The following is a 24,564-nucleotide window of genomic DNA, read 5'->3' as shown; positions in this document are numbered from 1 at the left end:
ATTCACTCCATATACATAGGGTTGCTGACTCAGGCTTAGAAAATCCCTGGAGATTTGGGGTGGTGCCTGGTAAGGATGGAGTTTTTGGAGGGGAGGAAGCTCGGTGAGCATGTGATCCCATCGATTCCCCCCTCCAAAGCTGCCACTTGCTGCAGGGGATCAGATCTCTGTAGTCTGGAGATCAGTTATAATTCCAGGAGAACTCCAAACTCCACCTTGAGGTTGGTAACCTTACACATACACAATGCAGACACATAGAAAGACATCATCATATACATATGCACATCATCATATACATATTCATTCATATACACATACATCATATACATATTCATCGTATACATCATACACACATCCCCAGTCATACTAACAAGCAGGGATATAACATAAGAACATAAGAAAAGCCATGCTGGATCAGACCGAGGTCCATCAAGTCCAGCAGTCTGTTCACACAGTGGCCAACCAGGTGCCTCTAGGAAGCCCACAAAAAAGTTGACTGCAGCAGCATCCTGCCTGTGTTCCACAGCACCTAATATAATAGGCATGCTCCCTGATACTAGAGAGAATAGGTATGCATCATGACTAGTATTCATTTTAACTAGTAGCCATGGATAGCCCTATCCTCCATGAACATAGCCACTCCTCTCTTAAAGCCTTCCAAGTTGGCAGCCATCACCACATCCTGGAGTCCCTTTCCTCTTGCTAATTTAACCCACATGAACGAATTCATTCAGCCCAGTAGGAGTGGAGTTTGTGGATGGAAGCTAGCAGCGCATGGAGGAAAGTGTTTTTTCTGGGGAGCTGTATACTTACTCCTCTGCTCTTTCTTCTTCCTTCCCACCACACTTTCATACTGCTAGGGAAGGATGACAGTAGTGGAGGATGGTGGGATCAGAGTCTAAGCCCATTGGAGTCCTTACCACGTGCCACCTTTTCATTATTGGGCAAGATTTGGGGGAAGAATGAGGGAGGGCTTAGTCTTATCACCCCAGGCTCTTTGTTGCCCTGTCTGACTTACATCATTAGGGTTGCCAGCCTCCCAGTGGTGGCTGGAGATCTCCCACTATTACAACTGACCTCCAGCCGATAGAGATCAGTTCCCCTGGAGAAAACGACCGCTTTGGCAAGTAGACTCCATGGCATGGAAGTCCTTCTCCTCTCCAACCCCGCCCTCCTCAGGCTCCACCCCCAAAAATCTCCAGGTATTTCCTAACCTGGAGCTGGCAACGCTATACACCCTTCAAACATTGAAACACAAATGTCTGAGCTGGCAATGAAATACAGAGTGGCTACACCTATGAACAGCTCAGAGCAAGACATAAAATTAACACCTGGATCCTGGGTCCTTTAGAAGATGCAATAATAGTTCTTGATAGAAAGCAAGCTAGATGAAGATGGAGAATTGCATGCTGGGATCTGTAGTCTAGTAGGGCTTCTACTGGGAGGCGGACGGCGTTGCGCAACCAGTTGGCCTTGAAATCCTTACACTTTCTGAAAGTGATGACTAAAATGTTTTGTTGCCAAATGAGATTGCAATTGGATTGAGCTGGTGAGGTAAAGAAGGGACATTAATAGCAGAGGAAGCTGAAAAGTACAGCACTGGAAATTCAATCAAATCAAAACAAAAACAATCAGAACAAACTGCACTCTGAATGTTTATGCTTCACATTCAGGATTGCATCAGTGAATGTTAGGAGATTGACTGGCCTGATTTCATGCATGCTTTAGCGGCAGAGGATTTTCTTTGAGTTGGGCATTGGGTAACAGGAACCAAAAATGAATTTGAAATCTACAGAAGGCACAATAAAGAGACTAGGGAGCACTTTAAAAGTTGGGCATATAATAGGGCTGCCAACCTCCAGGTGGAGCCTGGAGATCTCTTAGAATTAAAGCTGATCTCCAGGCTACAGAGATCAGTCCTCCCCACAGAAAACGGCTCCTGTGGAGGGTGGACTCTATGGCATTATACCCTCCCCAAATACTCCCCTTGGTTTCCAAACTTTTCCCTACCCTAGGCTCCATCCTCCAAATCCGCAGAAATTTCCCAACCTGAAGTTGGCAACCCTATTACATAATAATGGTTAGGGTTGCCAGGTCCCTCTTCGCCACTGGTGAGAGATTTTTGGGGCGGAGCCTGAGGAGGGTGGGGTTTGGGGAGGGGAGGGACTTCAATGCCATAGAGTCCAGTTGCCAAAGCGGCCATTTTCTCCTGGTGAACTGATCTCTATCGACTGGAGATCAGTTGTAATAGCAGATCTCCAGCTAGTACCTGGAGGTTGGCAACCCTAATAATGGTTGTGGCATGGTGTGTAGTGCTGCAGTGCCACTCCTGTTTATTTGAATCGGATTTGCATTGTTGAGTGCATACATCCTTTATCTATGCACTGGGAGATGGGCACCTGCCTATTTGACCAATCAAGAACACCTTCACTGCCTCTGCATAGGCTTGCAACTGTTGAAGTTGGCTGTGTGGGGCAGAAAGGAGCCTCTGGCCCTGCAATTGTGAAAATAAGTCCGCCTATAACTTTCTCATGCAAACAGTCCAGTTAGAGGTTTTTGGGCCATTTCCCCCCTGCCAATTAAAACTGTGCTGTGCTTCGTCATTGACGAGGCAAGTTGCAGTGTCTGTGCAGTGGGGAACAGTGATTTCCCAAATCAGCCCCACATTCATTCCAAGGAGGCCAGTGGAATATGAACCTCTCTGCCTTGGGGGAAGGTTAACTACAGACATTTGTAGGAGCAGTGTCAGGCAAGCAGTTGAGAGCTTCTGAATGTACCCCCTCCCTGCAAAACACACACAGAAAACTGGGTATGCGGTTTGACGTATTGTAACTATACTGTATTTGTAGAAGACCATTCTCTAATGTCTCTTGTGTGATAAACTTGGGGAGGGGGGACTATACAGTCAATCCAGCCTTGGTGAAGCACTTCTCTAAACCCTTTTGAGGTCACTGCTTGGGGCAATGTTAACTGTGCACATGCTTAACTCAATGAAATCAGTGGGCCTTAAAAGTGCTACACTTTTGCTGGATTGTGCCCTACAGTTTTGATGCTTCAGCAGCATTTAAAAATAAATAAATGGTCATTTCGGGAAATTTGAATCATTTGCTTGTAACGATATTCCGAAGGCAGAGCAATCTGATTAACTTTTAGCCTTCCTCTGTATTCCCCACCAAGCCTTTTCATTAATTTAAACTATTTCTCCTTTAGTCTGTAGTGAGTTTGTTGAATAAGTTACGTAAGTAGCATTAGAAATGTACGATAAGTCCCATGTCTGATATGCCATTATATAACGGGTAATGCTTGCTTAGCCCTTAGATTTCAAGTGACCACTTAACAGGAAAAAAGAACAGTGTTTGTATTTGTAAAATAGGTTGTTTCCCTCCCCCCCCCAAATTAAAAGCACACACAAACCACCATTCTCATTAGCTCACAAACATATGCTGCAGCCCCATCCACTATATATTATTTTTAAAGCTTTTCCAAACGTAGTTTAGCTAACATTTTTAGAAATATTATATTATTTCTAAATCCATGTGCCTGTTGAAATCTCATTTATCTCAGATGATACTGATGGAATGTTGCAAAACAGTATCATGAAAATACATACAGACATTATTTTGATGCAATAAACATGTGATTTTTAAGGCTCTCTTAACAAACACACATGTTTATTCTTTGCTAAAAACATGTTTCTGCAAGTGCCACACCTATTTTTCGCAAGTAATTCCGCCCTTGCTGCCGATGACGATGTTCAAACTCATTTCCCAAGGCTGTTTTTTTTTAAAGATCAAATTTCAGACAATTCGATCCTGATTCTCTTCTGCTTTCCCCCCCACTTCTGTGGCAAATTGCATCAAATTTCTCTGAGCTGTGAAACATGGGTATGGCACTGAAACATGCATTTTTTATATTTTTGCTCCTTATGAACCGGATAACACATGAGATGCAATGGAAATTTCCCACAAGTAGCAGTTCCGAATTGTATTTTCTCCGGAGCATGGGAGTGAATGATTGCTAGATTTTGCAAGATGGCGGTAGTATTGGTGACGATTGCATCTCATGTGGGATGTATCTGGAGTTTTATTATTTGTTTTATAGTGTCATTTCAATGTAATGTGCTGTTCTTTGTGTCTTTGTTGTCTCTTTTTTTTCTTTGTCCCCCCAACAGCATTTTGTCCCGCACAGGGAAGAAGGAGAATCAAGATGCCTCCAATTTGACAGTGCCCATGACCATGTGTCTTTTTCCTGTGCCATTCCCACTCACCCCATCTCTAAGACCACAGGTCAGTTCCATCAACCCTACTGTTACTCGCTCCCTCCTTTACAGCGTCCTGCGAGATGCTCCCACTGAACGCGGCCAGCAAAGTCGTGATGCTCAGTTATCAGACTACCCATCACTGGACTATCAAGGACTTTACGTGACATTGGTGACTCTGCTGGATCTAGTTCCTTTGCTACAACATGGCCAGCATGGTAAGTGAACCTTTGGTGCTTTACCTTCAACTTGACGCCTGGGGAAATGCAGAAGGCTTATGGCAGGCATGGGGAAATGCAGAAGGCTTATGGCAGGCATGGGTTTAAAACTGGGGCAGACCGACATTCCTGTCTCTGTTTTTGTTTACAGGCAGCTTTTTGCACTGAGGCACGAGGCAGAGTACAAAAATCTGACACTAAAAAACAAACAATAAGAACAGTAAAAACTGTCTTGTATATTAGATCTACATGCTATACCTGCACTAAGCTATATAAATCTTGTAAAAAAATTAAACATGAACTTAAATTGGTGTTGCTCTAAATTCTGCAAATGGGGGAGATCTAGCATAGGTCACAATGCAATGTTATGTACTGTTTAATTCATGTGAAAATGTATATGTATATGAGCGCACATCTGTATTTATTTACCAATGCTGTAGGAATGGTACTCTGTTAAATGTCTAATGTAATCTACAAATACAGCCATGTTACGGAGTCAAGGCCCACCCTAGTTCCCACCCTCTTTTCCTCTTCTGCTAGCCCCCTGGAAATCCTGTCTGTGGGATGGTTTTCATCTTCTCACACACCTGTGTTTCAGTTGATTTCACTTGGTGAAGAGACTCCACGGAGAAGCAATTTTGTCTGAGATGATATGCAAGTTCATTCTGGGGTTTGATCTATATGGTCCATTTGGACTGTGAAGGGTTCAAATGGACCAGCCACCACTCCACTGCAAATGTTGGCATAACTCCTTTCTGACCAGAATGCATTTGTCAGTAACGTCAGAGCTAGGATGAAGGTGAGACAGAGCAAGCAAGATAAGGGCAAATGTTCTGAGTGATCAGACAGAAAACTGGGAAGCTTGTAGTCTGATCTACATTAGGAGTCCCAACCTTTTTCAACCTTTGGGTACTTTTGGAATGGGAAAAAAGGTAATGGGTACCACCAAAAATGGCTGCCATGGGAGGCATGGTGAAACAATAAAATGGCTGCCATGGCACTGGGACCAATACCAATATTTTGGGAGGTTCCAAGCCAAGTGTCCTAGGATGGAGGAAGATATTTCTGAATGGGTGTTCCAGGCAGACACAAAGATGATGCCTCTTGGAATGTTCTGAAGAACTTCCTGCTCTGATGAGATAGAAAAAGTCAGGCAGGACTGTCTCTTTGCTTTGTTTCAGGGAAGAAGGAAATGGGTAACAGTAAACACATCGGTGGTCACCATGCCTCCCAGGGACACCATGGTTGAGATAAATGATCTACATATTCAGCATAATGAAGTGGAAGTTAGGTGGTAGAGTTCTGAGGTAGCAGAAGGGACTGTCCTAATTTAGACTGCAGAAGATGGATCACATTCTTGGTTACCACACTGCCATTCCTTTGAGATATATTTTAAGAGGAGATGATTAAGGAAAACAATAAATGTTTGTACTCTGCTGTTGTCCAAAGTGCAAGTATATTCTAAAAATAATAAAAATCTTGGAAGCATTTTAAATTTAATGAAATACCTTTAATAGTTGTATTGCATCTGATCGCCTTGAAGATGAGTCAGGAGCCACTGTTTTAAGTCTAAATTTTGTACTCTATGGCAATACTTACTAAAGTTGAAGCTGTCTACTTCTACTTTTGGAACAATAATGACTACCAAATTTACAACAGTAATGAATAACACAGTTACATCCTGCATTTAGAGGCCCTAGCGAGTTGCCAGGATAACAATTTGATCCTGGTTCAGAAAGAGAAAGAGGCTTCACAAAGAATGGATGGTAAATATATGTCGTTATAAAAGCAAAGAGAAGCATTTCGGACTGATGGCAGAATTGGCAGCCTATTTCAGAAGTGTGTGAATGAGTAGGGATACTTTCACCTGACAGTTAGGAAGGAAGAACCACAGTCAGAACAACTGCGGCATGAAGAGCTTGAGGACATCTGCCCACTAGTTTTATGTCTTTTGTGTATGTGTATGTCTCTGAGAATATGCATTTATTTATTTAAAACATTTCTATCTTGCCTTATATCCTTGGACTCAATGCGGAGAACAATCTTAGCAACCACATTGCAAAGACATAAATTAATAACATTAAATATATAGCATTTACCAGTTTAAAAACATTCAGACTTAACACACCACAGACTTAACACACCCCAAACACACAAGATCAGCAAACTCACAGCCAGGTCTACTGAAAAGGTTCATCCTCCACCAAATGCTTTCTGGAAGAGGACTTCCATATATGCCTTCCTCAGAGTGGTACTGGATAGTTCCCTCCTTATCTATTCCAAAGGAATGGGCACACCACGGGAAAAGGTCTGTGACCTTGCTGGGACCATGCAGACAGTCCTAAGGGAAGGCACCTTAAGGTGGAGGTTGTCTGAAGAGTGAGGAATTATACGGGGAGACGTGGTTGGATACCTCTGGGGCCCTAGGCTGTGAAGGGCTTTATAAATAATGACTAGGAAGACTGGTCTTATCTTGATCTATATCCCCATATACGTCTGGTAAATCAACACCAGCCAAACTTTCTGCCTTCCCATTCTTAATCTGTTGTATTTTTTGATGGAATAATACGGTGGAAATGCATATTAAAAGAAATCTTTTAATCACCCAGTCAGTTATTTATTTATTTACTTTATAATCTGCTTTTCTCACTAAGACTCAAGACTGATTACTCAGTATAAGTCAATCCTATCAATATACCATTACAGCAATCTGGAACAAGACATAAAGTATTAAAAACAATATGAGTAAACAATGCAGAAAACGGTATTATGTAAGTATAAAAACAAAGCAGTGACAGTAAGATAATACACACAGCAATTGATCTGTTATTTACTCTCAGCATTTGTGCCTCTCAGGAATATAGGAAAACTTGGGTGCACAGTAGCTAGTGCAGTGGTTCCTGACCTTTTTGAGCTGGTGGGCACCTTTGGATTGTGACATCGGATGGTGGGCATGGCCACAAAATGGCTGCTACAAAATGGCTGCCACAGGAGGCAGAGCCAGTCATAAAAGGATTGCCACAGCTTCACTTCAGTCACAAAGTGAAGATCTTTGTGCTGTGGTAGCAGCTGTTGCAAAACAACATTATTAAAAATCTGCATAGCCAATCAGAAGCTTTGGGGGACAAAAGCTCTACCTAGCCCTACTCACTTCCTGAAAACACTTGATGGGCACCAGAAAAGGTGTCTGTGGGTGCCATAGCACTCATGGGCACCACATTGAGGACTCATGAGCTAGTGGCTCCTAAAAACTGGACCTGACAGTTGCTTCTACAATTGTTGGAGAGAGTGAGAGAGGCAGGCTACTCAACAAAGTTTGAAGGCTTCTTCCAGTCTTTTCTTCCAGCAGAAGAGCCACCTAAGTTTGAGGAAGACTCCTTAAGATGAGGAAGGCTTGAACCTTCGCTGAGTGGAGTGATAGGATACAGGGCATTGTGTTTTAAAGTGTATGATGTTTATCATACATATTTAGAATATCTTTGAATATCTTGCTCTATACAGCATTTTTTTTTTACAGATATTGTGTTCATCTATCACCTGCGATATTCGGACCTGCTTCTGTGCCAACTCATCTACCCTCTTTTTTCTGCTTCATTCTGATTGGGGCAACGGGTGGATTGGCATTATGTTGAAAGAATTTTATGATTTCTGCTTTTGGCTTCCCTTGTCATGGTTCTTTTCATTGTTTAAAAAAATGTTTTTGTTTTTTTTTACATAAAATTATATTATGTAAAAAAATGTTTTAAGGCGTCACTGATCTAGACTCCATAAGAATCTACTCCATAAGGATGTAAAACATAGGATGCCTTATGTTATGATTGTAAATTACCCTTCCACCACTTCACAGAGGAAAACAGGGACACTATAGTCACACACCAATTCTCATACCAAGAATGCCCAATCTCAGTCTCACCCCACTATCACCCATTGCTGAAGGATGTACTTCAATTTTGATATGCTGTATTCATTTACCGTGCTATTGCCTCTTTCCTACTGATTTGAAAGCCAGGAGAGAGCGTGTTCCTTTGGTTAAATATGTATTTCAAAAACAGAATTGTCCTGTAATATATGATTAACAGTTCAAAATATACTGAAGCAGCTGCAGCATGTGAAATGTCACTCTATCCTGTTTGGGGCCTTCATATGTGCGTGCGTTTTACCAACCTGTGCATTAAGGACAAAATGCATCCAACCATCCACTCAGAGTAATGAGAGACATTGGGACGGAACTGAATCCAGAAGGGTTACGGTGCTAGCAATTCACACTAAACAAGTTTGAATAGGATGTCCCCAGAAGGCAGTAACAAGGACAAAATAGGGACAATGATTTCCCAGGAGTCAGGAAATAGTTGTAATGAAGCTTATGTTGTAACCAGGCATTCATTTTCTTTATTTATGTGTCTTTGACAGATCTTGGACAGTCAATTTTTTACACAACCACATGTTTGCTACCTTTTCTCAGCGATGACATCTTGAGTACTTTGCCATACACAATGATTTCCACTTTAGCCACGTTCCCACCATTTCTCCATAAAGATATCATAGAGTACCTCAGCACATCTTTCTTGCCTATGGCTATACGTAAGTAAACTCCAGTTATGTTTCTGAAAGAGAATTGCAGGTTCCTCCTTCTGTGCTGAGACAATGGACACATTGCCTCTAGGGGTGTGAATACGTCCTGTTAAGCGGAAACAACCCAAAGATTTATTGTTATTCTTACTTGTTATCTTTACTTATACAAGAATGAGAGAGAATGGATTTTAGAATAGCTAGATTTGGGTCCAGTAGCACCTTGGAGTCCACAAGATTTTCAGGGTATGAGCTTTTGAGAGCCAAAGCTCCCTTCATCAGAAATACCCCCAAACTTTTATCTCAGAAGTGCTACTGGATTTGAATCTAACTCTTTTACTACAGACTAACACAGCTACCCTCTGAAACTATCAATAGATTTTAGAGGTATGATCCCCCTCCACCAAGAGATGCTCATAATTTTGATTGCGGCTGATAAAGGGAGCTGGTCCATACAAGGGTTTTCTCCACAACTGTAGGGCTTGGTTCAATCAGTTGTTATTTACAGTCCTGAGGTTGGTCCTTCTCACCTAGTGCCTTGCTGTGTTTTCCTTGTCCTTACTGGGCAGTTCTCGAGAACTGACTAAAGTCTGCACAAAGATAGAGGTGAAAGTGACAGTTTTATGTACATGTGAAAATTCTGTAGGTTGGACACAAAGGTGCTCTTTTGTTGGCCTATCACAGCACTTACACTTGCTGAATAGCAATTTTGTTGACGGAACAGGTGGATGATTTTTGCTGGTTTCTGAGCCAGCGTGGTGTAGTGATTAAGAGCAGTGGTTTGGAGCAGTGGACTCTTAATCTGGAGAACCGGGTTTGATTCCCCACTCCTCCACGTGAGCGGCGGATGCTAATCTGGTGAATCTGGTTGGTTTCCCCACTCCTACACATGAAGCTAGCTGGATGACCGTGGGCTAGTCACAGTTCTATTAAGAGCTCTCTCAGCCCAACCTACCTCACAGGGTGTCTATTGTGGGGAGGGGGAGGGAAGGTGATTGTAAGCCAGTTTGATTCTTCCTTAAGTGGTGGAGAAAGTTGGCATGTAAAAACCAACTCTTCTTCTTCCTCCTCTTCCTCTTCCTCCTCCTGTAGATCCCCATTTTGCCCTGTGTACTGTTCATGAGGGTCATTTTAGGCAGAGTCAGTGAGCTGTAGTGAAGGAGGGGGAGGGAGGCAGGACAATCCCATTCATGAACTTTGCTCTGTTCAAATTTTAGAACCAACCCAGTATCTTCAGTGTTTATGTTTTTTGAGGGGTGGATGGCCAAGGGCAAATGAGGAATACTACTCTTCCAATACTGATCAAATGCTCCCTTTCGATTTCAGTGATGCATTGCAGCTCTGTGATCATCCTGTTGATTCTGGGAGCACCAGGACTGCAAGAGCTCCCATGCAAAGCTTCCAAATATAGTATTTTTGGGGCCAGTGTGGTATAGTGGTGGTTTAGAGTGTTGGACTCTAATTTGGAGGACCGGGTTTGATTCCCCACTCCTCCACATGAGCAGCGGACTCCAGGATTCACTGAAAACCATAGAATTTTGGGCGAATCCTAGAGGGTTACCTCCTGAGATCATGATGTCCCCTCTGGTTTTTCACTACAAGTGATGTTGCACACGGTTGTGAGACAGGGGGACTTGTCCCTGCCCCCCTTCCCAGCCCTCCTGGCAGATTGCCAACTGTGGCTGGCAACCTTAAGGCATGAATTACTCCCAAAGACAAAACTGGAAATAGATACATGCATTGTTATTTCTTTACAGAACAGATCTTCCAGACAGTTTTAAATATATATGTAAATATTTCCTAGTTAGGCTCAGAAGCATCTGTTTATGCTGTTCTCCCAGTACAAAAGAATGCACAAAAAAGACAGAGCTGTATACTATCACTCCTCTCAGCAAAGTTACAGTGCAGTCCTAAGTAGTGCAGTCTAAGGCCATTGAATGGATGTAACTCACTTTTCAAAGCCTTCCTCCAGCCTAAGGACGCTTCCTCCAGTGGAAGTATTTATTTATTTTATATCCTGTCTTTCTCCCCACTGGGGACCCAGAGTGGCTTACATAGTTCTTCTCTCCTCCATTTTATACTAACAACCCTGTGAGGTAGGTTAATATGAGAGTGTCTGACTGCCCAAGGTCACCCAGCAAGCTTCTATGGCAGAGTGGGGATTGAAACCTGAGTTTCCCAGTCCTTAGTCCAACACCTTAACCACTACACCATGTTGGCTGTCCAACCAATATAACTTACATTGGAGGCTGAGCTATTTCTGTTGGAGAAATGCCTTACAGTTTAATCTGGATCTAACCTATTGTTTTCACTCCTGGTTTGGGTGTATTTATTGGGCTACTGATTGGTCCAGGAGAATAATTCCATAAGAGAAAGTTACAATCCCATGTAGAAGATATCTAATTGTGGTACAAAAAGTGGAATGGCATAAGGGCTGTAGTGAGGAGGGGTGAGATCAAGAGGTAAAACCGATAGGATCGAACCCAGTTGTTTCTGAGCATAGATAATTTAGTCAAAAAGGGCAAGAGTCCAGTAGCACCTTAAAGACTAACAAAAATATTTTCTGGTAGGGTATGAGCTTTCGTGAGCCACAGCTCACTTCTTCAGAAGAAGTGAGCTGTGGCTCACGAAAGCTCATACCCTACCAGAAAATATTTTTGTTAGTCTTTAAGGTGCTACTGGACTCTTGCCCTTTTTGACTACTGCAAACAGACTAACACGGCTATCCACTGTGAATAGATAATTTAGTGTGCCTTTTGGTGATCTGTGTCAAGCCAACACAGTTGGGAAACCGTCTTCCCATTGAGGATTGTGCCCTTTATTTATTTATTTTAAAAGTATTGTTTCCCCTCCCACAGATAATCCAGCTGTTATATGAAGAACGGTGGCTGCTAATGCCTTATATGACTCAAACCAAGGTTTTCAATATAAACATAAGTTCCTCTGGCATCAAATCACATGTTGTTTTCAATGAAGCTAGAGCATTTTCACCCTTATGTGAGAGTAGGGGCTACCTCTTCTGCATCAAATTACTGAATATGTTGTGGGTTGGATGTGTTCCCAAATTTATTTGCAGAACACCCATGACTGCCATGGGTCAGGAACATGACAAAGCAGAAAGAAGATAGCTCAGAGTCATAGAAGAGACACATCATCCAGGAGTCCTGACTCTTGGTCAACCAGCTATGACCAGTTTGCACTGAGCAGATTATACAACGTGAATTAAAGTGATATCTTTGGGTGCTATCCAGGACAGAGCTGGTGTATTGGTCGACTTTTGTGACAGGATGCCATAAGTCAGCTACAAAAAAATATACGTATATTTCTAGAAAAAGAGGCCTGGGATCGATCTGTCTCCATATTTGTATTCTATCCATCCTCCAAGGAGTTTTTTTGGGGGGCATTCATGGCTCTTTTCTACACCATATTTTGTTCTCACAACTCCATAAGGTAGATTGAAACTAAGAAAGAATGACTGGCCCAAGATCGTCAGTGAGCTTCATTGCTGAGATGGGATTTGAACCTGGGGCTCTTAGCATCTACACCAGGGGTCCAAACTTATTGATCCTATCAAAACTATTGGAATTTTGAGAAAGGGTAATGAGCACCACCACAAAATGGCTGCCATGAGAGGTATAACTCATCACAAGTAGGCTGTGTTGGGAGGCTGGACTAATCACAAAATGGCTGCCATGGGAGGCAATCACAAGATGTTGGGAAGTTCCAGATCAAGCATCCTTCTGTAGTTGGGGCAGGTGTTTCCAAATTCATTCCTCTGCAGACCTAAAGAGGTTATTCCCGGGGCCTTGTTCCACTGGGGTGGAGAAAAGCCAGGGGTTGTCCTTTACTGCAGGGAAGAAGCAAGTGGGCAGCAAGAAACACATTGGTGAGCTCCATAGCACCCATGGGTGTAGGGTTGCCAGCTCCGGGTTGGGAAATATCTGGAGATTTTAGGGGTGGAGCCTGAGGAGGGTGGGGTTTGGGAAGGGGAGGGGTATCAGTAGGGTATAGTGCCATAGAGTCTACCTTTCAACAAGGCCATTTTCTCCAGGTGAACTGATCTCTGTTACCTGGATAGCAGTTGTAATAACGGGAGATCTCCAGCCACCACCTGGAGGTTGGCAACCCTACATGGGTACCATATTGCCTCTCACTGCTTTCAATGGGAAACCCTTGTGGTTCCATGTTTGGCTGAATGTCATTAATTACATATTTGAATTAAACTCACATGATCAAAATGGCAAATTTGCATTGCTAACTGTTAAATCTCTGTTTTCCTTGAAGTGGGCTCCTCAAGAAGAGAAGGGGTTCCGGCTCATGTTAATCTGTCTGCTTCTTCAATGTTAATGATTGCAATGCAGTATACATCTAATCCTGGTAGGTATCAGTCTTTGCGGCAGTTTGTATATCCGTCAATCTTCCATGAAATGTTACTTAAAAAGCACATAAAACATTTTTTTTAGCAGGGCTGTTTGAAAGCTGATGCTGTAGGAAATGCTTCTCATCCTGTTTACATTTTGAAAAGGGATTTAAAAAAATAGGCCTTTGAAATTGCTGAGCCTGGAGTAGCCCGTTTGGTGATAATGGATTTCACAGTGTGACAAGCATGAATTTGGATACCCAGTGTTAAAAGCTTTGAACTACTTCTAAAAATTCTATTTTAATACATGAAAGTAGAAGCCTGTTAGTTTTTATCACCGTGGCTTTAGTGGTAATTAAGGTACACTGAAGGTTGTGTTAAATTTAAACAGAAAGTTGTTGATTGCCTCAGGTATTGCACTTCTGTAAGGCCAAACTACAGCGTTTTCTGGACAGCCTTAATGTTCCAGTTTCTTTTATCTTTGTTACTGTTCCCCCCCCCCCCCCACGTTCCCACATAGTTTCATTAGCAATCCCTTGCTGTCGTGGTTTTTGAATGTTTTCCCCCTGCTCTTTCTGAAACTTGGAGAAAAGAGGTTGGGGGAAAAGCCTAAGTCTCCTAAACTCCTTGTGGTTAGTAGGGAAGAAGCAGTCAGCCTGGATATGATGAACGGAAGTCTAGCCAATTTTTAATGTATAAAAGCTCCTTGCCTTTAACAGCTCCATAACTAGTATCTGGAGAAGTGAGCTGTGACTCCCCAAAGCTCGTACCCTGCCAGAAATGTTGTTAGTCTTTAAGGTGCTACAGGTCTTTTGCTCTTTTCTACTGCTAGAATTGACAGGTAAAGCATTCCCTGTCGCAACATTTCTGCACTCAGAAAACCTTCATTATTGAGCTTCTATCCAGATAATACCACTCCTCTGTCAATAAAAAGACAAGACAACAATCCTTGACATACCGAGAGGAAACTAAAGTACATAAAGAAAGGGCACGGTTACATTGCGTACTTCAATATTTTGATTGGAATGGCTTCCTCAAAGAATCCTGGGCATTAAGGTTCTTTTCAGGAGAAGGATGGTTTAATCAATTGAAATCTGTAGTACAGTAATGCCCTCAGACCTGATATTGGGTTTAGAGTAATGGTTTATACCAGATGAGATAAAATAATATAGACTACACAGAGACTTGTGTAATGAGCCAACATTTTGTTTCATATTGTTGTAGTTCTGTTCATAAGTTACAGTGAACACATGTATGTAAATCTGTAAGAAAGAACCAACACACTTTTGCTTAATGCATGGAACTGGGGACCAATACCTGCATAAATGTGGGGTTTGAGTCACACAGTCAGCTGTGCATGCATTGACCGTAACATAAGAATTACTGAAGACACATATAAAGAAAAATCAAGTGTACTTTGTACATGCATTCACTGTAATTTGTGAGCAGGGCTTTTGTTGGGTCCCAACAGGTTCACTGTTGTTCCCATGATAGCTTTTAAAAAGAACTGAAATATTTTCTAATCCAGTTGTGTTAAGCTTTGACATAGAAAAGAACAGTTATTCAGCGTATCAGTGCAAGTAAATGGGCCCCTAAGGTGGCTTACTGGGAATTGATGGTATCCCCTGTTTTAAGTTCATTTATTTAATGTATTTATATATTGCCTTTCTGTCAAGACATCCAAGATGGTTGACAATATAAAATTTGACAGGAGAAAGCAATACACTGAAGAGATTGTCTCAAGCTATTGGTTGCCTCCTTGGGAGCTGAAGGTATGAGATCCCAGGTTGGGATGGATATCTCTTGCCTTTCCCTCAGGGTTCCACATATTGTGAAGTATCTCCAGGGAAGGTGGCGGGAGGGCTGCCTCAGCTGGTTTCTCTCATGCCTTTGGTGTATCCTTCATGATATGATGACATAAGTAAAGTGGTAAGGAATGACTGGATCTGACTGAATTTCAAATGTTCGTCATCAATGAAAGGGCCTCTATATTCCTACACATGGACATCTCGCAAGCTATGGAAAAGATGGTTAGGCAAGAACTTAGTTCCTCATGCTGGCTTATCATGTACAGGAAATGTGTAACACAAGGACCCATTCACTGATGCAGTCTTCTGTATGCATTCTGAGATGGTACAGACCTATGATGACTGTACTATGTGTCTTTGAGGGTCTGAGTTGGCTTCCGGAGTTTGGATATGGTAACTATAATACTTCTGAAATCACCCTAATTTCTGGATCTATAGATGAGACTACCAGAATGAGGAATGGCTTGAAAGAAACACTATTGCTGTCTTTTTGCCGCATTGGCATTGGCCTGCCAGACAGATCCCAATTAAATTAATAATAATGTTACAAAACTTTTCTGTTCTTTGATTTTGCATTTCAACTGGTCTGTCTCCGTTTGTCTCTTCTCATCCAGTGTATCACTGTCAGTTACTGGAATGCCTTATGAAGTACAAACAAGAAGTGTGGAAAGTAAGTTTGCAGCCCAATATATTTTGTGGAAACAGTTGCAGAAACAATTCTTTATTTGAAAACTGAGATCCCTTTAAATGATCACTTCAAAACCGTGGCAACTGTTTGCACTCCTGATTCCTTTCCTGTAGTCTGAGTAGTATTTTGTATTGAAGTATGAATTTTTGAATTTATATTTTCAGTTGTACATTAGCCCACTCCCCATCTCTGGTTCTAGTTTTAGAAGTAGGTCAAGTCATTTGAAATCTGGGAAGAAATAGTACTGATTCAATCTTTACAACAGGACACACATGCTAATTCACACATTCAAGGGTGCAATTTCTTTTGGAAAACCAAGTCCTTAAGTGAGTGTGAGGTACCTCAAAGGCCACTTGCTTGAATATTTATTTACTTATTTACTTTTTGTTAGTCTGTCTTTCTCACTGAGGCTGAAGATGGATTACAAAATATGAGCCTGCCCACACAGTGAAATTTTCTGGCCAGACACTGCTCTGTGTTCCACTATCTTTAGAGGTTAGGTGGTGATAGGAGAGAGATATGACAGGGTCTTCTTGGTGGCAGCACTAAGGTTATGGAATACTCCACTTCATGAGGATTATTTGGTAATATTTCTGATAGCTTTTCATTAACTGGTGAAGACAACTGTGTTTAAATGAAAATTACTCTGCAGTAGGAACATTTGTTTCCCTGACGTAATTTTGCTGATGTATGTACTTGTATGATAGTATTCTACTGTCAATTTTTGCATTTCTAAAATATCTTTCAAAATGTTTAACTTTTCTCAGCTGATTGTTGATTGGATAGTATGTGATTTCGGTTTATTTTTAAAACTAGTATCCTGCACGCAGCTTTAGAGATCTTGAGGACCCAAAAGGAGGATATAAGTATTTTATTAAACAATACCATGGACTGCCAACAAACAAACAAACCAGTGGGTTATAGATCAAATCAAGCCTGAACTGACCCTAGAAACTAAAATGACTAAACTGAGCCTATTGTATTTTGGTCACATTATGAGAAGACAAGAATCACTGGAAAAGACAGTCATGCTAGGAAAAGTTAAGGGCAGCAGAAAAAGAGGAAGACCCAAAAAGAGATGGATTGACTCAATAAAGGAAGCCAGAGCCCTCAATTTGCAAGATCTGAGCAAGGCTGTCAAATATTGGACATTTTGGAGGACGTTGATTCATAGGGTCGCCATGAGTCGGAAGCGACGGCACTTAACACACACAATAAACAAATATCACTGAAATATACATGAATTCACTTAGGATTTCTACAGAGCTTTCAGTGATGAAAGTGCTTCTCTGATATTATTTTGGATTATTTTGTATCTGCTTCATCTGGGGATACTGACACTTTCTGAAATTGAACTTCCTGCTCTTTTTTGTTTGTTTTAGGATTTGCTGTACGTAATTGCATATGGCCCCTCACAAGTAAAACCTCCTGCAGTACAGATGCTTTTCCACTACTGGCCCAACCTAAAACCTCCAGGGGCAATAAGCGAATACCGAGGCCTACAATACACAGGTCAGTGAAGCACTGTCCATCTGCATGCTAATACATATGACATAATTCGTAGTAGATGCTAACAACTTGTGGAAAGTTCTGTAGCATTTTTTCTCCCCTGAGCAATGGTTCCTATATACTTTGTGCTTTTAGCATCATAAAGTAAGTGCTTACAAGCCATGGTGCGTTTCTCCGTTAATATGCTTCCCCATAAAGGAACGACCAAGGCGGCAACAGAGTCCAGCTTCTTAACTTCAACATGAGTTCAGTATTGGGCGAGTTTGTCAAGAAAATGTGTGGAATGCCTTTCTTCAGGTCTGGTTTTCAAGTATCTTTCGGGAATGTCTCAGCTAGAGGAGATCCTCTCTTAGGGCAGAGGGTTGGACTAGGTGACCCATTGGGTGCCTTTGAATTCTATGATTCTATAATGAAATGGCTAATTTCTGCAGCATCAGCCACAGAATCTGTCAATCTGCCAACTGTGCTAATTCCTTGCTTATACCTCCCTAAGTGGGGAGGGGGACTTTTTTTTCTCCTGGACTAGTGGAAAAAGAAACTCTTCTTTCTCACCATCTCTGCTTTAGTGCATCATTCTCTCTTGCTGTCATTTAGGGCTGATTTACACATGTATAGAGGTTATTTGATTTCATAACGCTGAATGTGTGAACTGACAGGATTGCTGAGCATTATGTTGGAGGTGTTAACAGAAGTCCTACACATGGTTTAACCTGTAGGTGAAGACAGGTGTAATATTTTTACAGCAGTTGGGCTGGTTTGAAAGCACCCTTCATTGTGTTCAGTCCAAACGTACCTTTCCTTTCCAGAGTTGAACTCTGGGGCAAAAATAGTTTGGTGCAAAAAGTTGGGTATGGATGGCACTGATTGGCTAGTGAATATGTTGCCAAGGAACCTACCCTCAATCTACAGAGCAATTTTTTACTTGGTTAAAAAAGCACATTTTTGATCAATAAAACAATGAATAAATTGCTAAACATACTTATCCTGCTTTAATTTAATTTTTTTTAAGTAGACTGCTGCCGGAAGAAAGGGTTGGGACCGGATTCGTGGCTGAACCAGCGTTTGTTGTTTCAGTATATATGACTGAAACTGTGATGCTGGGAAGAAACTGGTTCTTTTTTTATGCTATGTCTGTCTTTATCAGCAGGGTGCTTTGACTTGCGCAATTCATCATGTGAAGCTGCAGGTGCTGTGATGAATTTGCATGTGTGAATCAGCCCTTAGAAATATATATTTTTTAAAATATGCAGAATTACACTGCTGGGATGTCCCAGTCTTTCTGCAGTTAGAATATGGACTGTCGTTACGATCTAGCTCAGTAGTTAATGGCTCTCTAAATTCTCAGGTAGGGTCGTTTGCCAGCTGGGCTCCTTGAGATCTGGATTTAACTGGAGTTGTTGCGCACTGAAATTGCATCCTTAATGCTTGGCCAGCACACGTTCTCTCTGAGTTACAGCTGCATAAGTGCTGATGCTGGGTGAATGTCAGAATCAGAGATCAAAAGAATTCTGAATCCAACTGGAGTTGAAGATCCAGTTGAAGAACCTTATGCCCCAGCACTTGTCACTTTAATTGCTACAGAGGATCCTCCTGAAGAGTCTCCCTCATTGTTGTATCTAATCCATATTTAGCTGTTCATTTGCTTATGTGTTTATCAGTGGTGGTTTTGTTTTTCAGCATGGAATCCCATACACTGTCAGCACATTGAATGCCATAATGCCATTAACAAGCCAGCAGTGAAGGTAATGGACATGTTTGCACCCCTTAGATTTTGCCCACCGAAGAACCACCCTACTGATAATTATGCTCAGGAATTGCAAGAAATTGCAAGGCAGTTCTTCTTTCAAAGTTAGAAAGAAAAGGCCTTTCTCTGTATCACTCTCTTACCCTGAAACCCTTTTTGCCACTCAAATCCTAGCCATGCCAGTGGTAATCCTAGCAATGCCCGAGTAACTCTATAAATAAGAATATAGGAAGAATTCCTTGCATGGCCAGATCAGTAGTGCATCTAATCCAGCATCCAGTTCCCCATAATGGCCACTCAGGTGTCCTGGAAGCAGGGCACAGAGACCGAAGGGTCCCTTCTGTTCTAGACCCCCTCACCCACTCATAACTGGTATTCGGAGTTATATGCCTTCTGAATATGGTGTTCCTATTTCATCATCATAGTCCACTTTCTGATCTTATAACCCTTGCTATAATTATGCACACATTGCTTTCCTTGTTCCTGGCTCATCCTGGAGCATAGACACCCCTTACAGCGCCATCATAAACAGCATTACATCATAAACAGCATTGACGTCAAAGGACTTAGATGAATACAAATGGGGAACCTGCAAGTCTTGTGGGGGAAGGATATAATCCTTTCTACACTCTATTGCTGGGCTGCCCATTTGCTGGCCAACCCTCCAGCCTTCATCACGGCTGCTCATGCTGCCAGCCTGCCTACCAGTCTGCTGCCAGATTCAGGTTGCAGAAACTCCTGTTCCCTCCTCCTTCACCCGCTTCTGGCCCAAAGGGCGCTCCTTTCAGGACAAGCACAGATAACAGGGGATTAATCCCCCTTCCTTTTTTAACTCCACATTTTCTTGCAAACCTGGGGGTGGGGGGTGTCCCTGCAGGTCTGAAGAAGAATATGCCCCATCTGAACCTGGCCCTGTTCTCGGGATTTTTCTGTCCACGTTGGGGCCAGGTTCAGAGTTTGATATATGGTAACTCCACTGTTAGAGGACCAGAGGCCTTATTACACAAGAAGAAAAAGAAGAGGAAAAGAAGGTTTTTATACCCTGCTTTTCTCTACCTTAAGGAGTTTCAAAGTGGCTTACAATCGCCTTCCCTTCCTCTCCCCACAACAGACACCTTGTGAAGTAGGTTCTGAGAGAAGTTCTGAGAGAAGTGTGACTAGCCCAAGGTCACCCAGCAAGCTTCATGTGGTGGAGTGGGGAAGCCAACCCAGTTCGCCAGATTAGAGTCCACTGCTCTTAACCACTACACCACGCTGGCTAAGTGTGATCAAGAGAAAGAATACCCAATTTCTCTTTTTATATATAGGATATCTCTGCCTGTTTATTTCCCATTGTGTCCCCAACCCCATCTCATTATCTTTATCTCATTATCTATATTATCTTCAGGCTAATTCTGCTCATCCTTCAACTATATAATTGGGCTGTCAGACAATTGTAACCGGTACATTGCATTGCATGTGAAATGGTGAGGCGGTCCGTGTTGCGCCCAGTTTCAGTTTGTGCTCTTTGGGCCAAGTGCAATTAGCATTTAAGCAGCTCAGGAGTAAGTGGCTAATACTTGAGCTAAGCCTGAGAGTAGAGCTGCGCTTTTCAAAGGCACAGAGCTACCACCAAAAGTGGCATCCCCATGCCAAGCTTTCTCCACTTATTCTTTGTTCCGGCATCATGATGTTGCATGTTTGCTCACCCCTGCCAGTCAGTGATGCAGAGCTTGGGGGCACACACAACATTATGATGTCACGACACAGGGGATGTGATGTTACAAAATATGGAGGAGGGGAGAACTTGACTGTGGAATTCCATTTTTGGTGGCACCGCATCTCCTGCAATGTGCGGTTCTCCCATGAGTGATGCAGCTGTTTCCTCAGGAGTGAGCAGCAGTTCTGGTTGACTCTTAGAAGATCTTACATGCTTCCCTTCCACCCAGTTAGCAGCTTCCACAATTTAGTTCTAATTGCAAGCAGATCACATTCTCTTTTGAAATTGTGGTGAACAGCATTTTCCAGCTTGTGTAGCCCAAATTCGTTTGCGTATAAATTCAACTCATTTTGGCACGCAGTTTTTCCCTAGAGAGGGATTTAGTGAAATGGAATATGTTCCCACAAACCAAAACTGCTACATGAGAAATGATCACATTACCTCTTTTCCTGGGATTAATGAATTCCCAGCAACTATACTCCAAGCAAACATTCAACACTTTCTCTCTCTCATGTTTTATCCTGTCTTTTCTCCAAGGAATTAAGGAACATTATATTATGCCTGCCAATAGCCATGGAGAAGAATGTCCTGTCCCTTTAATAGAGGTTTAATGTGTGGACATAGGCAGTTGAAGCTTTCCATGGTATAGAGGTAAATAATATTGTCTGGTAAACAACATCCCATAAAGTCTACATTAAGGGGACAGGACTTTTTGTCTTTCTCCAGATTGCTTCCTCCAAGTTGTTTTCTCCAAGTTGCTGGCAGCTCTAGTGCACAGAGTTCTCCCTTTCTCTACGTCACTCATCCCTGATTATCCTTTCCTATACCTGAGCACTAAGAAAGCTGATAGGACCACCTGGAGAAGTCCAATGTCCATAAACATAGATTCTGTTCTATCCATGCAGGGGATCATCTGCTAATGAGGTTTAGAAGATTCACTGACTGGAACGCCTTTTTGGAGAGAGAAACTGATTCTATCCTTCCTGTGTGTTTCAGATGTGCATAGATCCTTCCTTGTCTGTGGCTTTGGGTGATAAACCACCCCCTCTCTACCTTTGTGAAGAATGCAGCCAGAGGATTGCAGGGTGGGTAGTCTATGAGAGGCCAAATCCAAAATTACAAAACCTATCAAGAACTTAGGAATCGTCTACTTTAAAAGCTGTGTGGAACTTAATCTCGTAACAAACAGACAAAAGTCCTGCTCAAATGAAATTGTACAACTCTCAGAAAATTGGGGTCTAGAGATATGGTCTTTTTCTTTTAAATTACCAACCAGACCATACTGTGGTCCTCCAGTTAGTATAGAATTAGAATCCAAGAACTAATTTTTACAGTAAATAGCAACTGCGTGCAAGGTCCCTGGTTTGGATTAGATTGAAACTTTGGCACAGTGGGAACTTTTAAAAATTAAAATAAAAACCTTTCACGTGTGTTGTTTCTCAACTACAATTTACTCTCTAAGGTTTCCTCTTTCTCCTGGGAGAGATTGCAAAAGGATGTGTATGGAAAAGTCCACCACACCCCTGGGCCCAAATCCAAATTTGGATTGCCAATAGCTTCCATTTGCATTATTTAAAAAGAAAAAAAATCCCTGTTTTTTCTGATTGTCCTCTCTAGTTTTGACCATAGGCTTAAGACAGATAAATGTTAAGTTTTGGCATGAATACTGTTGAAAAACCTCACTCACAGTGCCATATCAATTGACTTCAAAGGGTGCATCTCTGCTCAGGATTGTATTACCAGCAATTATTAAAGGCAAGGCGTTATGTTAATATTTTCAACAAGACGTCATTACTGCCCTTCACAAGATGTTTTGGAGGAGACATTTTTAATGGTATAATGAAAATGAGTATCTCTCATAATGAAATCAGGCCCAGCTCAACAGCTGAAAGCATTACATTTTAAAATACATTGAACTGGATTTAGAGGTGCCCTTTTTCTCAAGAAAGGTATCTCTTCAGTTCATAGGAGTCTTCCATTAATGGAAAATCCCCCTCTGCCTCTAATACAAAAATGAAGTGGGAAAGGATGACACACCCTTTGGAAGTATCCAAAGTTGACACACCGCTCACTGAAGACTCTTCCATTCCATTCCATTCCACCTTCCATGAACGGAAGATTCCAGGAGCCGAAGGGCACCTTTGCTATAGAACCCAGTCATTATCAACAGGCTTGCTCAAACAGTAGGCAAATGAATTAAAATGAAGTCCAGTGAAACTGTAGGCCAGAAGCTATTCTCTTAAATTGGCTTCCTTCTTCATAACTGCCTCAGCAGCACAGTGACACCTCTTCCAGAGGAAGGTAATTTAATTTTTTTAGCAGTCACCTTGGTGTTGAAGTCATTTTTGATTTAAACCTGAAACACAAATAATTTAATTTGGTAGGAAGTCTGGCTTCTCAACAGAGGTAGCTTGCCTTTTTGATATTGGAGCTGTTTGTTCTCTTTTTGCATTTGTCTTTCACCTTTTGCCATCCGAGCAGAGCCAGAATGCTCTGTATTTTTTCATCTGCTCAATTAGAATCTTAAGTGTCACCTGTGAAAGGCAAGGACGGGGCAGACGTGACATCAGCACAACGTCTATTTGCCATAGATGCCATGTTACAAAGCGGGCTAATTAACACAAACCAGGTGTTTTTGAAAAATAAAAAGCTTTTTATAATCATAATAAGGAGCCCACCCTGTACAATTAGAATATGGCTGTTTCATTTGGGGTAAAAAACAAAACAAAAAAACACATCACAAACTACTCTGATTCTTTTTTTTCCTTTTAAGGGATCACAGTGAATGGTTGATTGATGTTCTATTGCCACAAGGTAAGACTTAATTTAAAAATGGATAGCGAATAATATTGACTATACCGTCATAAGGGTGTTTATAGAATCATAGAATTGTGGGATTATAAGGGTGCTCAAAGGTCATTCAACCCAACCCCCTATATCAGTAATTCCCAGGGTGTGATCAGGTACTGCAAGAGAACTACAGGTGTGCTGTGTGAAATACATTTAATGAAACAGTTAACACAAAATTACCTGCACTCAGAGGGGGCATGCCCAGAGCAGTGACTCATGCAGAAAAGCTGGTAGGATCCAATCCTGTTGCTAAGAGTCCTCTATCCCCATGGAGCAGCATTTTTTGGGGGGGTCATTTTGGGTCGCAGTAGGATGGGATAGGGAATCCTGCTTCATTGAGGAGAATCCCTTTTGTCAGCAGAGATTTAGGGTGGGGTCCAACACAAGGGTTTTCAGGAAATGTCAGTATGCTATTGAAATTCTTGTGGAGCCTTTCAAGGAAATTGGCTGCCTACAGTTGTTAAGGAAAACTGATGAGTGAGCTCTAGTTATTGTAAGAAGACCTAGAATGAAAACCTTTCCAGAGAATGAATACAGTGACTGCCTGTGTGTGTGTGTTTTGTGAACAAACTATGTTGGGTTTTAAAGAAAATTATAACATTGTCTGTGGTGCCAATCTTATTGTTTTCATAATGTATGTCCTAATATAATTTTAATGTATTACTATACGTTGCGGTGAACCCCGGTTACCTTCTGTAAAAATCCCATCCAGTAGATTTCCTCTGGTGATGGACCTGCCAATTTATTGATGGTTAGGTAGAAAAATCAGATTTGGTTCCATCTCTTTTCTTAAAACTCTTCAGTGTAACCTATCTGTGCAAGCCTTCTTATGTGTGTGTGCAAAGTGTTGTCAAGTCATAG

The 24,564-nt window shown here is 41.8% G+C and overlaps 1 protein-coding gene across 1 annotated transcript in view; it reads left to right on the top strand.

Annotated features, from left to right (window-relative positions):
- Positions 1-24,564, top strand: part of UNC79 (unc-79 homolog, NALCN channel complex subunit) — a 138,628-nt gene that overhangs the window by 13,326 nt on the left and 100,738 nt on the right. Inside the window, exons 3-10 of the mRNA XM_056851568.1 lie at positions 4,172-4,476; positions 8,887-9,057; positions 13,330-13,422; positions 15,828-15,883; positions 17,284-17,413; positions 19,088-19,152; positions 21,850-21,938; positions 23,627-23,667. Coding sequence (XP_056707546.1) covers positions 4,172-4,476; positions 8,887-9,057; positions 13,330-13,422; positions 15,828-15,883; positions 17,284-17,413; positions 19,088-19,152; positions 21,850-21,938; positions 23,627-23,667 — 950 coding nt within the window. The remainder of the gene's footprint in view (positions 1-4,171; positions 4,477-8,886; positions 9,058-13,329; positions 13,423-15,827; positions 15,884-17,283; positions 17,414-19,087; positions 19,153-21,849; positions 21,939-23,626; positions 23,668-24,564) is intronic.

This window comes from Euleptes europaea, chromosome 6, assembly GCF_029931775.1.
Source record: "Euleptes europaea isolate rEulEur1 chromosome 6, rEulEur1.hap1, whole genome shotgun sequence".
Classification (NCBI taxonomy): Eukaryota; Metazoa; Chordata; class Lepidosauria; order Squamata; family Sphaerodactylidae; genus Euleptes; species Euleptes europaea.
Note: the sequence above shows the minus strand (reverse complement) of the source record. Positions and strands in the feature narration are given on the sequence as shown.